Below are 14,602 nucleotides of genomic sequence, written 5' to 3'. Positions count from 1 at the left end.
GTAAATAAAACCAAAATGGCGTCAACCAGGTGAAAGCTGCAGGAGCACAGTTTCACTTTCTGTTGGCTTCTGCAGCTTGTCGCTAAGGCACATACAGGATTTATCTCCAATAGCTTCGTAGCTGAAGCTTTGTAGAAAAGAGGTTGCTGCTGACGCTTGCAGGACTTGTTGGCTTTGTAGCTTTGCCTATTTGGAGAGGTTCTTCAGCTGCAATCTTCACAGCGGTGCTCATTGCTTCTTCCAATAAAACAAAACTGTCCCGGTGACTCTCAGCTCTTCTTGGGTTTCATCTCTAAGCCTGGCAAGACGTGTCCGTTCTGCTCCTAGGCTTTACAATGCTATACAGTGAGGGGTCTTGCAGTCTTGTCTGGGTAAACTGAAGCACCACTCAGATTCCAAGCAAAGCATGTGACCTCTCCCAGAGCTTGGAGAATTGCAAGGCAAGGCACTGGCTCTTTGGGCCAGTACTTACAGATTTCCCGAGATGGCCAATGATAACAAAGATTAATAGATAAAACCCTGACACTTCAATCTAGAATGAGTTTTCTCCAAACGTGGCCAAAGGCACATACACCTGGCCCACCTGGACATGTTCAGACAAGCCTGGGCAACATGGACATTTTCCTGAAAAACCAGACCTTCTGGCTCCTGCCCCATTGCCTGATTCAGAGCATTTTTGAGGTTTTTTGTCCCTTTAGGACAGTTGTGTACAGTATGCTGAATGTTTTGTAAGCCCCCATGTAGCCAAGGATGGGTTATAATTGCCATGGCTTTGCATGTGGAAAACAAGAACAGATGAGCACAAAAGTGACAAAGAAAAACCCCTAAAGTGATCAATGAAAGAAGTGGTCAAGAGGGGAATCAAAATCTATTTTTCATAAATAGGGGTCTTAAAAAAAAAACCAAAACACCCCTGGTTTTGGAATGACCCAGTTGCCTGCATCAGAAAATATTATTTCCTCTTAATCTACTCATTTGACATGCATTATAAGAAAGAAGGAAACATTAAATCAGAAAATTAAGACTTTACTCACAACTCCAGGAAAAAAACTTCCCTACACAGAAAGATGTCCAAGAGCAACTCCTTCCATCATAAATGTCTGCCTGTTACAGCATTTCTTTCAAATAGAAACATTATGAAAGAAGCCAGGAAATAAATTTTAATAAGCCTGTTACAGAAGGAGAAAACACTTTTAAACCAAACAGGGGAAGAACAAGTAGTTTGCACCATTCACATAATTATCTTTTCCTAAGTGAACAATATGATTAGAGGCAGTTACACTCTTTCATGAAGGAATATCAACTTTCAAAAGTAAAGTAAATTTTATACTGATTTTTGAGGAGAAACCAAACCACAACTGGAATAAAATCAGTGTCTTTTGGCAGATAATCGCTATAGGTAGTCTATGCTTTTGAAGTGAGAGTCCTCAGAAACATTAATGGTATTTCTTCTAAGGTCCCACCTGTGTTTTCATGTCTGAGAACAGAGAGAATTTTCTTTCTTAAATTACAAAAATCTCTGTTGTTGAGAAGGCATTTAGAAATTCACTCCATATGATCAGGCAAAAGATGCCATCAGATGCTTTTTTCAGCGCATGGCCTATAGCATCAATGATATTAACAGCTGTAGGAAGGGAAAATAGATCATCTGGATGATCTGCTGGAACAGAAGGAAGTAGGTATAGTAAGTTCCACTGGCCACCATCCTTACCAGTATTGCTGCTTGATATATTATAATGTGAAATTAAATTTTTGGCAAAAAATGTGGAAAAAAATAAATAGTGGAGATGCATTTGAAGTATTCTTTCAGTTAGGGTTCTTCAGTTCTGCAAATGTTAAAAAATTGTAATCACAGAGGAAAATACTCTTAGTTCTAGGTCATGAGAAACTGTTGTTTTCTCCCGCTCTGGTAAGACCAGTGAATTTCTTGATCTCATATCTGTTTTCAGTTCTCATGGTACGCATGATTGTCTTTTTTTTTTTTTTTTGACCTGAGCTAATGCCTCCAAAGCTCTGTCCTGAACCCCAAAACATGACCTAACCCAGACAATGGGTTAAGCACCTGTGAATGTGCTAACCTGGACACTTCCTGGGGTCCAGATAAACATGTAGCATGGATAATTAACTTTGTGACACAGCTGTGAACTGTGTGTCCCTGGCTATGTTGGATATGCCCCATCCTATAGGTCCAGTTATCGGATTTCTGCGTTACCGAAGAGCATTAATTGTCTTGGGACAGTATTTAAACCAGCCAAGATGGTAGGCAGCTTGCCTTGTTCTCACCCAGGCAGCAAGAAACAAGTGCTGCCAGACTAACAGCCAAAGAGCCTGCCCTAGCAGACCGACCACAGCTGGGCCTTGCACTTGGACCAAGGCAGAAAGGGGAAGGGTCCAAGAGAACTGAATCCCAGAAGAGCCACAGAAAGACTACAGCCTGGTGACAGAGCACGTAAGAGAGAGAGGCCCCTAGCCCCCTCCGAGACAAGAGCCGCTCAAATTATTGTCACAGCATCTGGGAAGATACCGGACAGAGGAGCAAGTCGTGAGTCCCTGGCTAATCTGCTACGGAATCCCATTTGTGGCAAAAATCACAGATTGCAGCACCTTCATTTCCCACTTCAATTGCTGTATTAGAAATTCTTAGATCTGTGCTTAAATCGTTTAACTGTCTTCATATGTGAAGACACTCACAACCAAATAACAGAACCTGTAAATATACTTTGTAAATAAGTTATGGTGATGTTTGAAGATACCACCACCAGGAAATATTAAATATAGAAAAATATATATTTTATTACAAGCTGTTGTTCTTGTGACATAAACACTTGAGCTAGCCAACAAATTAAGGATAATGTGTATTACAAGTTTGGGTTTTGTTGTGTTGTTTGGTTTGTTGTTTTTTGTTTTGTTTTTTTCCCAAAGCAGTGTATTTTCTGTTGTATAATTGCTAAAATTTGTCCATGGACAAAGGAGTTTTCAATAGTGAAAATTAAGCAGTTTTATTACTTCAGACTGGCAAGCATCATAAAGCCAGACAATTCTGCAATGCTGGAGATACCGAGAGGGATTAGATGATGCCTGCTTCAGTGGAGGCTTCCCTGCCTTTACACAGCTCAGCCCTTTTTCCTGTATAGATTCACACAGCACGCTTCCACCCACTTCTCAAGTGAGCTTGAATATGTGGTCCTCTTTTGGAAAGAGGAGTTGACAGAGCACAGAACTAAGATTAACTACCACACTTTTCTTTCTTCCTTTTGTGTCTATCTCACTGGTTGCTACATATAAAGGAGAAAGTAACTCCCAAAGGTATAAGACTGGAAACCAAGGACAGATGTATCACCTTCTCCAGAAAGGCATATATTCTTTCAAATTAAGGTGCTGCAACGTGTTTGAAATCAGCCATAAAATGCCAACACTTTATAATTACTTCCCATTACTGTTATATGAAAACCATTCACATTTTGAAAATGTCTTGGTTTAGCTATCTTGACAATACTAATTTAATGAAATGTTAAGTAGTTCATTTCAGAGGAAAAATTAGTGATTTTACTTGCCAGGTAAAAGGTTCAAGTGAAATGTCATTAAAGCCTTCTGAAGTATGTGCTATTCAACATCTCAACACATTTAGAAATTAAAAATTCAAATTCAGTTGTTTTGAACTGTGTCATGGAAATAATCCATGTTTTCTGATTATAGTTTAGTAATAATTGCAATAAATAATATATAAGAATAAAATAGATACTGTGCAGACTAGCATCAGAGTTTAAGATATTTAGACAGATAACTTTAAAATTAATGCAATTAGAACATTTAATTGCTGTTCCAGGCATTATCTTGTCACAGATAGAGACAGGCTCATATAGGAAATACTGACGTGGTGACAGGCTGATACAGAAGTTAAAGGCAAAGGTATCTCCTACAGTCACATGATTGGTCCAATAGTTGTCTTCAATGTGGAAGAAGAGAAGACAAAGTTGAACTGCTGCAAGGTTTTCTTTGTTACTCACTACAACAGATATTTCCATCAAAAGAACAAACTCTTTCCCCTGATCAAAACCCTGCAAATGTATGCCCAGCCCTGTTACTTGTTTGTCAGGAAAATTGCCTGTATATACAAATATTATGGGGGTTTTCTTTTGTACCATTTATCAGTGCTGGACACTTTACATATAAATTACATGGCAGAGTTAGTCATCCATTCAAACGTGGGACCAACATACTGACTTCTGGGACACTCAGGGTTGACAAATGCCAGCAACATGGCCTGTTTCTCAAGAACATTTCCACTCCAGAGGTTTAATTCCAAAATACCTTGTATAAGAAATAGATCTTTTAAATGAATAGGGTTGAACTTTTTCAAACATTTTTTAGCATTTTTCAACAATTATCACTGCTTCACAGTTTATTCACTCTACTGCATACGGCCTGTGCTGTACTGCTATCTGAAGGACTTACTGGATTCCTTTTTTCCTAGGGACATGGTGATGTACTGCATATGGAATACACCTTTGTGTTAACTTGTATATGAAAATGCCTAAGTCTCAATCTTGTAAACAATCATAAAAAGGCTCAGAAATTCAGGCACGGAGTTTGATTTTCTTTGTAATTCTTAAGGCCAACCTCTAATATCCCTCTGGAACAGAAATGGCATCTTTTTTACTATGCTTGAATATCATTTCATTATTTGTAGTAGGAACAGCAGCCTGTATTATATTCTGTAATTTTAAAACTAGATTTCCATTTAACAGAAAAAAAACCCAAAAAGGTCTAATCACAGCACTTTTCTCTTTGTTGATTTCTGCAGAGGTTCAGGAAAAAGGCACAACATACAATCCCAGACTCTGAATGTATATATTCACATAAAGCATATTCCACATTTAAGCAAAACGAAACAAGCCCCTCTTTTTCTGCTTACCACGATTCTCAACTCACCACTGCTTTATACTCATCATGGGCAGTGGGAACTGACACCACCCAGCACTCAGACACCCCTCAAGAAGCACCATGTTACAGCACTGAGATGACATTGCCCCGTTGGGTGTTACAAGAGGGTACCGCAAATTTGTCTGAAGAGTGTTATGAGAATAAGCAAGGCTGACTAGCCTCTGTTCAACAACTGGTAAAGGTAAATTTTTCGAGAAAAATCACAGACTTGATTCCCTCCCTTACAAAGCCTTCAGTTTACTCATAATGACTCTTGAAAAGAACCATTTATTGCCTTCTGCAAGTCACACACAGATCTGAATTTGGCCCTGCAGGAAAGAGGCATGATACCCTTTAATTACATATGGAGTTTTATGAACTTGTTTGTTTAGGTTTCATAAGGTAAGTGGGATTTAGCTGATTATTGTCATTACTTATTGTCTGGAAGCACACTAGCAGCCTATCTCTCTCCTTCTTGCCTGCTACACAATGCCTATTAATACACCATAACCTGAGCAAAAGGTCCTTATTGGGAACATCAGTCTTGTCTTTTGTGTTCTCAATGGTTTACACTTGCAGTATCCCTAACTCCTGATACTCAGTTAGAAGAGGACTCTATGCTTCTACTCCATCTCACAGTTAAAGCATCACTGCTGAAATACTGATATTAGCAGCACAAAGCAGTGAGAGAGATTTCACAGCTGAACGGTGGCTGCTTTCTTCAAAGTCTTCCAAAGCCATGCTGTGGTCACTCCACCATGCATGCACTTACCAAGAGAACCTGCATCCCAAACTGTCTGCCTTGAAGGCACTTCCCTGGGAATAAATGGTAGCTGTGCTGCAAGGACCTTGAATAGAATAGTTGCTTGCTTCCTTACACATCCTCAGTCAGGAAGCTATTTTCAAGACAGGTTCAGTGGTCCACTCATTCTTTTCCATTTCCTGATACTTTATTCTCCAGGAAGCAAAACTGTGCCCTGTAACCTGAGCGTAGAATTAATGTGCTGCTTCTCTGCAGTACTTCAGTCTTTCTTAACACGAAATACTTTTACAGAATTGCTCCACTTAAGTGCCATCAAGGGATGAAAAAGAACTTGAAAAACAGTTAAATAAACATGAAGAGGTTTTTTGTTCTTATTTTAGAAATATTTCCAGTTACCTGTGGGGACACAAATGCAAAAAAGCTTACAGAAAAGGAATCCTCTCCTGAGACTAGGAGAAAGATTGATCAATTGAAAACTTTTGATAATAGGAATAGGTGCAGGACAGCTCAGACATCTGAGAACAGACTTTTTGTGCCACAGCCATTATGACCCACTATAAACATTATGACTCGAAACTTAGAATAAAAGTACCTGGTTTTCACTTGCATAAAGCAAAGTTACTCTTAAATTCCTGCTAAGCAGGGACTTGGCTGCTCACAGTTCCCAACCAGCCCACTAGGCTCCTGAAACACTTGCATACATGCTTCAGGCTCAGTGAACGAGAGCATTACCTGGCCCACAGACAAAGTAGAGGGGCATTTGCCTCCCCATGTTTTATTCATTTCATCAGTTGTTCATGAGCATGTTCAAACATGTGCTCACCATACCACAATGTCATCACGAGTCACATAAGGTATGCATGTGTGTGTCACATCAGGTGATGAGGACCCATCTCACAACTAAATGAAGACCTCTTCTATTACATGAGGATATCAGGCCCCTGCTATATGCCCAAACCTGCACGTTCCCTGGCTATGTGACCATATGTGACCATGCATTTTTACCCCTCATCAACAGGACCCTTATCTCCTGTAATCCACTTCAGTGCTAACAATGCTTAATGCTGCTAAGTGTGAATTGAAGACACTATATAATAGCCAAGGGCTAACTTGAGCAATAAGCTTAGGTGTAGGGTCAGTATGAAAGTATGACTATAAGACAATCACCTTTCCCCCTTAAATAGTGTGCAGCCCAAGAGCCCTGTGGTTTGATCTCTCCTGCACAGCAGCTGGCTGCGCTCCAGGATCTCCCCTTGAGCAAGGGTGCCTGCCCATGACATTCCTGTAGGTTGAGAGATTCCTTGCTGCAACAGATTCTTGGTGAATGACCAATAACATGCTAATACTTTGAACGTTAATTGTGCACAGAACCTTTTAACATAAATTGTTGTTTCATTCTATCCTCCATGCAGTAACCAATCCAGTGTACCTTGCCAGCCAATTTTTTTAAAAGCTGCATTTACTGTTTCAAACTTTGTTGAAACACTGTTTTATACCAATAAATATATTGTTACTTCTCTCTTTTGAGTGAAGTGTGTAACTCCATCCATGACATCACAGCCTATGTTTAGTCATGACGTGTGTCTGACATCAGAGCCCATGGCTACGGTCCATCAGGTCTGGACTGGATCACACAGAATCACCATGATTGGGAGAGATCTTTAAGATAATCAAGTCCAACTATTATCTAACTCTACCAAGGCCACTACTACATCATAGCCTAGAGCACCATATCTAGATTGCTTTTGCCAACTACCATCAGATCAAGGCATCATGCAGGCATGTAGATGGTGAAAATGAAGCACAAAACCAATTTAGATTGTTCTTGGATGGGGTCCTTTGAAATTAAAGTGATTCTTAGAAGGGACCATTAGCATCTCAGAGAAAGAAAGATTTTTCCCTAACAATGTTGGTGTGACCAACGCAGGTTCTTGCTCCTGAAAGCCCCTACATTTCAGAAAAGAAGAAAGCTACTTTTCCCCACTTTACAGCAAAGACTGAGAAAAGGGGACCTGAAAGGCTTTCAAATGCATCACCCTGCTGCAAAGAAAAAGAAACAATCTCTTTTTCATAGTCCAATGAGCAGGGCAAGATGACACAGAGGCTTAAACTGCCATAAGAAAAACTTTTGTTAGACATTAGAAAACCTCAGATGCTAAGGATAATGTTGCAAAATATACCTCCTGGGGGAGGTTATGGGCATCTACCACTGGAGACCTTTAAGAAAAGGTTAGAGAAACATCTTTGTTTGATGGAATAGCTTAGATATCCAAATTAAGGGTTTTTTTTTTTATCATTTCCAGCTCTATTTTAATACGGTTTTTCTGTGCACAAGTCATCTCTGCATCTACCTGCTTCATTTCCCCTTTCTGCAGCTTAGCAGTTATTTGAGGCTTATGGGACAGAGCACCGAGCAGGTCTAAGGCACAAGAAACTGTTCATTTGGGATAAAAGCAGAAGTATTTGGGGAGTGATTTCTTTATTATGAATGTGGACACATGTGAAAAAGCTCTCTTAACACCAAAACAATGTAAGTAGGTAGAATTCTATCAAACAATCATCATAATTTTCATTCTACAAATGGGGAATAAAGGGCACAAAGTTTTGAACCCTCTGTAATGACATAGCAAGTTATCAAATTGAGCCTGTAAACTAGACTTCCTTGATTCTCTAGTGACCAGTCTGATGGACTACACATTCCTGCTGCTCTTCATCCCCATCCCTACTCCTTCCCACCAGCAAGCTAGGCAAGACTACCATTAATTGCAGCATTTCCTCTTAAAAGTCTTGCCTGCAACCAGGGTAAGTCAGACAAAAATAGCATCTGTAACTTCTGCTGTAATAAGAAATAAGAAACAGTCATGAGGTCTGTGGTGACAGGTTGGACTTGATGATCTTTGAGGTTTCTTCCAGCCTTGGTAGTACTGTGATACTGTGAAAATATATCACAAAGATGATCACTACCAAGGGGGGAAAAAAGCCGCCCTAAAGCTGCCTCAGAACTTGCACCTTGCAGAACTGATCTTGGGCTATTAATACTCATCTCCATCTTTTAACTTGCCTCTTTCAGTCTCACCTTTGATAGAAAGAATACATTCTTCTACCAAATGATTATCTGTCAAAAAGCAACCAAACAACAAAAAAAGACAGAATAAAAGACACGTTACCGATAAAGAACAGAATTGCTCTTTATACAAGAGCAGCAGAGTTCACAAGCATTTGAAAGTGAAACTCTGCTCCAGCCCACTGTGAAAAATGATCAGTCTAGCTCAGCATTTGCTGGCCATTTTCCTCAGGCTGCTGCAACATAAGCCTATAGGAAATCAGACTTAAAGCCCAAGATTACAATCAAAAGTCTCTCCCTTAACTAAGTATTATAAAGCCAACGTCAGTGGTTCTGCACTGTTCCTTACCAGACTGTATAAGCTTGTTTCCATTGCATACATGCCACTGCTAGAACTCCAGGAGGATTTATCTATACTTGAATCGCCCACAGGAGGTCCTGCTGCTCACAACTGACAATGCTGTGACACACCAGGCTCCTATTTAATTTTGAATTAATTTGCAAGATGTCTGCTAGGCTTTAAGCACTATACATAGAGCAAACAGAATTTGGATTCACAATTTTAACAGTAGGGCTAAACAAGATTAAACGAATCAAGTAAGAGTAACAAATTAAAAATACATCAGGAATGGAAAAGTTAGAAACATCTCCCAAAAGAATCAAGGGCAATGTTTTCATTGGTCATTTTTCACAAAACAAACCAACCAACCAACCCCAACTAAACACCAAACAAAACCCAAAACAACAACAACACACACAAAACCCCACCCAACCAACAAAACAAAAAACCCAGACAACAAAGAAACAACAACCACCAAAAAACCCAACAAGAACGGCTTCTGCATCACAGGAATAAATATAATCAGATTATCTGTATGTTTAGGTATTTCCTAGCTTATTCAAGAAGTGCATTTAACTTTTGGTTTATAAATCAAAGGATACTGCTTATTACCATAAGATGCATTGAATCAGGGCTCCGGTCTAGCAGATCCACACTGTGCACACTTTCTTGAGCACAAGCCCTAAGAGGAGAGGCTGAGGGAGCTGGGATTGTTTAGCCTGGAGAAAAGGAGGATCAGGGGAGACCTTATTGCTGTCTACAACTACCTGAAGGGTGGTTGTAGCCAGGAGGGGGGTTGGTCTCTTCTCCCAGGCAATCAGCACCAGAACAAGATGACACAGTCTCAAGCTGCACCAGGGGAAGTTTAGGCTCGAGATAAGGAGAAAGTTCTTCACCGAGAGAGTTGTTAGCCATTGAAATGTGCTGCCCAGGGAGGTGGTGGAGTCACCATCCCCGGAGGTGTTCAAGAGGGGATTGGACGTGGCATTTGGTGCCATGGTTTAGTAGTCATGAGGTCTTGGGTGACAGGCTGGACTTGATGATCTTTCAGGTCTTTTCCAACCTTATTGATTCTATGATTCTCCTGACAGTTTCAGGTTCTTGTTCAAAACACTCAGCAGGAACCACAAAGCAAGTCTTTCTCTGGGATGCATACATGCAGTTCCCGTTGACTTCACTGGTTTTAAGCTGACTTCAATAAGAATTCTATGTGCACGCACAAAGGCAAAACTTGGCTCTGAACATTTAATGGAATTACATCACCCTTATAAATGAAGAGCAATTCAGGCCATACTGAAAAATAATATAAATTGAAAACCCCAAAGTGTAGCCAAATATCAACCACATCTTTCCCAAACAATAAGAACACCACACATTTTAGGCAAGATGAAACAAAATCCCATAAATATCTTATTTATCTGTTTTTATTCTGCCTCCTTTAGCAGAACAAAGTGTGAAACCCAGCTGTCTGTGTAAAGCAACGATCCTGCCTCAGAGCAGTGATACTGGTATATGAAACAAAGGTCAGTTCACAAGCTGTGATTTGTCAAGTCATTTTCTGCTTCTATATCTATGCCCTGTAAGTTACGAAGCTCATTCCGAGTGAGTTTAAAGCAAAGAAAATACCACAGTAGAAAAAGTAGCTAATCATATGATCGTAGTAACTCATACTATATTCTTTTGAATCTACTTTAATAGGGGCATTTTAGACATATTCAAATGCTTGAATCTAGGAGTATCTGTCTTCAAACTTTCAATCTTCCTTCCCATCCAGCCAAAAGAACACCACAACAGAAATCTCACAGGACCTCGGAACCCTTCCGCATGGCATCTAGCAACACTTAACTTCTGCACAGTGCACTTAGCTAATGCCCACTAAACAAAGTGATGCCGTATGCGTTTTCTCCAAATTTCTTTTACTTTTACCCATTTCATGATGCAATAACCTGTGCCTTTTTGCTGCCCCCTTAAAAAAAAAAATATCCTATTAGAATGAAGAGTATTCTAATGCCTACAAATACAACTACCAGCAGGCTTCCCTGCACTTTCTGTTTGGCTGACAAGCGCTCATTAGCCGGCAATTACAAATTTATACGCACAAGTACAGAGGGTACTTGATGTTCATGTTTGGTTTTTTTCTCTAACTGGGAACATCTCTGATGATTTTCATACTTAAACAGCAGAACAGATTTTATCAATCATTTTTCTTTCTGGTTGGAACAACCCCTATTCCATGTTGCACTATAATACTGAGTCAATTTGCATAAAGTTGGTCATTACTGCCAAGGGAGGAAAGAGGGAAATGGACAAAATACTTTGAACTTAGAAGTGTGAAGGTTACATATCAGGCTGCTTCTTGAAGCAAATTATGTCAAAGCAAGAAAAAAAAATAATTTCACAGACACTGAAAAATCCCAGTAAATGTGATATAATACTGATGATCAAAGGGATTGTAAAGACTTTTTTTTGATGACATAAATGTCTGGCCTGTTACAAATACTATATCCCACTGATCATTCATGCTAGATTAGGTAGTGAGTTAAATTAGTGTGGTAGAATCAGTTTCTCTCAACTATTATACTCTCAAATGAATATTTAGGAGGTCTGGTGGGGTTCTGTTGTCTCAAAATCACCTCATCTCTGAAGTGTGCTCTGATATTGGCAACTGATGAAGACACTCATCTTTCTCAGAACTCCATCATACAACTCCAGATCTACTTTCTGTTGGCTCTGGTGGAGCACAAGCTTAGTGAAATTAAAGTGTGTTACAAGGAACATTTATTTCAGTTTACGATTTGCAATTCTGGGGTCAAAATAGTCCTAGAGGGCCAGAGTTGTTGCAAGGAGGGATCCTGGAGAACTTTTATCAGTTTGCTTTACATGTACAGCATGACTTATCAATGAGTAAAATTAGGTATATGATCATTCTCCAAGAAAGCTGATTTTAAAAAAAAAAAAAAAAGGAAGAAACAAAAGCCAAACCAAAAAACCACACCAGTCAAACCCTCTCTGCTTTTCTGCATGTCCTGTTTTAAGCGATGGCACATGAAGAACTTTGCATACAGAGAATTAACTGCTACTTTAAATAGGACACTAAGGGAGTAACATTTTGAAATGTATTCATACAGCGTGAGACTAATCCTCCTCCTGGGAATACTGGTGTAAATCAGAGTACCTCCTCGAGGTCAGCTGAAGTACAACAGTGCAAAATATATGTGAGGCAGGGGGGAATCAAGCCCCATCTACCTGTTTTTTAATGCAGAGGTTGCAGATCATCTGCAATGATAAAGTGAACCACATAAACATAACTGAAATCTATTAAATTGATCTCACATCCTGCCGACTATTCATAGCTCCGAATGCATGGCTGAAGAACAATGGTTTGAGGAAGGGAGGCAGAAATCCTGGTTCTAACAATTCACACATTTTATCTCACACATTTATTCCTCCAACTTGAACTGCCTTCATCTCCTCACACTGCTAAATCACTTAGGTTTAATTTGACGTTTTTGCCCCACTACTGAAGAACAACTTCTATAGCAAAATAAAACCAATCCAGCCCTCCCCCCTTCCTCCCCAAATGAAAAGAGGATGCACGGAAAATGCAAAAATTTGTGCAAGCATGAGAGCCTAAAGACAAACCAAAAAATCCCTAACATGATACATAAAATGCACTAGTCAAATTATTGATTATTTGGGAAACTGGCACTGAGAAAGAATGATATGTTTATAGAGGAGAAGGGCTAAAATATGATGCTATTTCAAAGTATGGTGCATTTATACTAAGTGGAACTGTAATTATTTCCTGTAACTTCTTGATGTCCTGAACCAGCTTCCTCTTCCACTGCCTTGCTGATAAAAGGATCCCTCGCAATACACTGAATATATTATGCAATGTATTGACTACTACAGAGAAAAAACCCTGAATTACACTGAAACAAAGAACGTCAGGTGCGAACATCACTACCACCAGGGAAAGATCACTTTTATTTATCGTGACACTAAGCACAGGAGATCTCTTCTTAGATCTCTGATACCAGCACCTAACGGTATTTGCTACCTTTAACAAAGTTAAGGGAAATTTTACCTCAAATCTACTTAGGCTCGAGCTCTTTGACCGAGACTTCTTTCGGAGATAGACTGAGAAGAACCGACGCACTGTGAACTTCTTCATGTTCATGTCCATTGCCCTGTCCCAGCTGCGGCGCAGAGCACGAAGGGGCTGCGGCGCTGCCGGAGAAAGCTAGCGCATCCTGGTTACCCCCTATTTTATATCCACAAGCAGGAGATTCTCCAAAGTGTCTGCTTCTGTTCATCAAGCCAGGCAGAGCTAGACCTGCAAGAGGTACAATGCTGGAACCATAGGAGCCTGCTGCTTGCAGCTGAGAGCGTTACACTCCCTCCCGCTTCCCAGTGTTTACATTTCGGTGCGGAGAGCAGAACTCCCTCTCCGCTCCCTCTCCCCCTCGCCTTAGGTCCTACTACATCCAATCAGATGCGCTTCGGCTGCATGCATAATCAGCTCCGTCGGATGACAGCTTTTGTGTCCCAGGCATAGCAGGTTTGAGATAAATATGAGATGTGTCTATTGCTTTGCACTCCCTCTCCTCTCAGTCAGGCTCTTTCAATTTCCTGGTTTCCGAATCACATGGGGAACAGGCACATGCTGCACTTCTGTTTTTAGCTCAGAATTTCGGTGCGGCTATAATTACTGAGGGCTACAGCGGTCAGATCTGAGAAGAAATAAGCTCCCGCATGAGACTCTCCTGGGAGAAAGCTGAAAGACGCCATGAACCCCACTGCCAGATAAGTGGTGTCTAAACCTCATTTTATTCTGGGGAGCATGAGAAATAACATTGCTGCTCCCCTAAAATCCAAAAGCTTAAAATCCTGTTCATAAATTACCCAGCCACTTCACATTAAAATGCCAAAGGGCTGCACAGCTCTGAAAATAGAAAGCACAAGCTAGATGATAAGTCTTATTATTCTTATTGTACTAGAGCAGGGAGCTACAGCCCTTCTAAGACGTTAAATATGTACATCTATTTACAGACTGCAGTTCTGAGCTGCTCACTATACTGCACACATGCAGACCTCCAGCTGCACCCCACCTCCCCAGCATAATCACACTTTTCAGCTTTTCTTAAAAAAATAATGAATCTCAGTGTGATCCGGAGATTTCCATGCCTGCCACATGCAGCTCAGGCTCCTTATTCTTGGCAGCTTTTCCTCTCTGACTACCAAGGAGCCCCCCAGACATGCCTTTCTCCTATAACCTCATATAGAAAGCGAATTACTCTGATGACTTATTAGTGACTTATATAAATAAAACCAGGCAGAGCTGACACCCTTACAGCCTGAGAAGAGTCTTGGAGGTTAACTGGCAATATATCTGCAGTCAATATGCTCTACGAGAGAGATGCATTTTGCTTTAATTACATCTGGACTCTACTATGAACTATGTTGGCTGGTCATGCCTGTCACTACCTGCTTTGTTTGAAGATTCTCTGTC

At 40.3% G+C, this 14,602-nt stretch overlaps 1 protein-coding gene across 1 annotated transcript in view; it reads right to left on the bottom strand.

The window, feature by feature from the left end:
• Nucleotides 1-13,709, bottom strand: part of RPS6KA2 (ribosomal protein S6 kinase A2) — a 179,655-nt gene extending 165,946 nt beyond the window's left edge. Inside the window, exon 1 of the mRNA XM_068169570.1 lies at nucleotides 13,178-13,709. Coding sequence (XP_068025671.1) covers nucleotides 13,178-13,276 — 99 coding nt within the window. The 5' untranslated portion in view covers nucleotides 13,277-13,709. The remainder of the gene's footprint in view (nucleotides 1-13,177) is intronic.
• Nucleotides 13,710-14,602: the final 893 nt, after the last annotated feature.

This window comes from Melanerpes formicivorus, unplaced genomic scaffold (assembly GCF_026170545.1).
Source record: "Melanerpes formicivorus ecotype bairdi unplaced genomic scaffold, bMelFor1.0.p_v2 SCAF_199, whole genome shotgun sequence".
Lineage (NCBI taxonomy): Eukaryota > Metazoa > Chordata > Aves > Piciformes > Picidae > Melanerpes > Melanerpes formicivorus.
The sequence above is the reverse complement of the archived record's forward strand: the minus strand, read 5'-3'. Positions and strand labels throughout refer to the sequence as shown.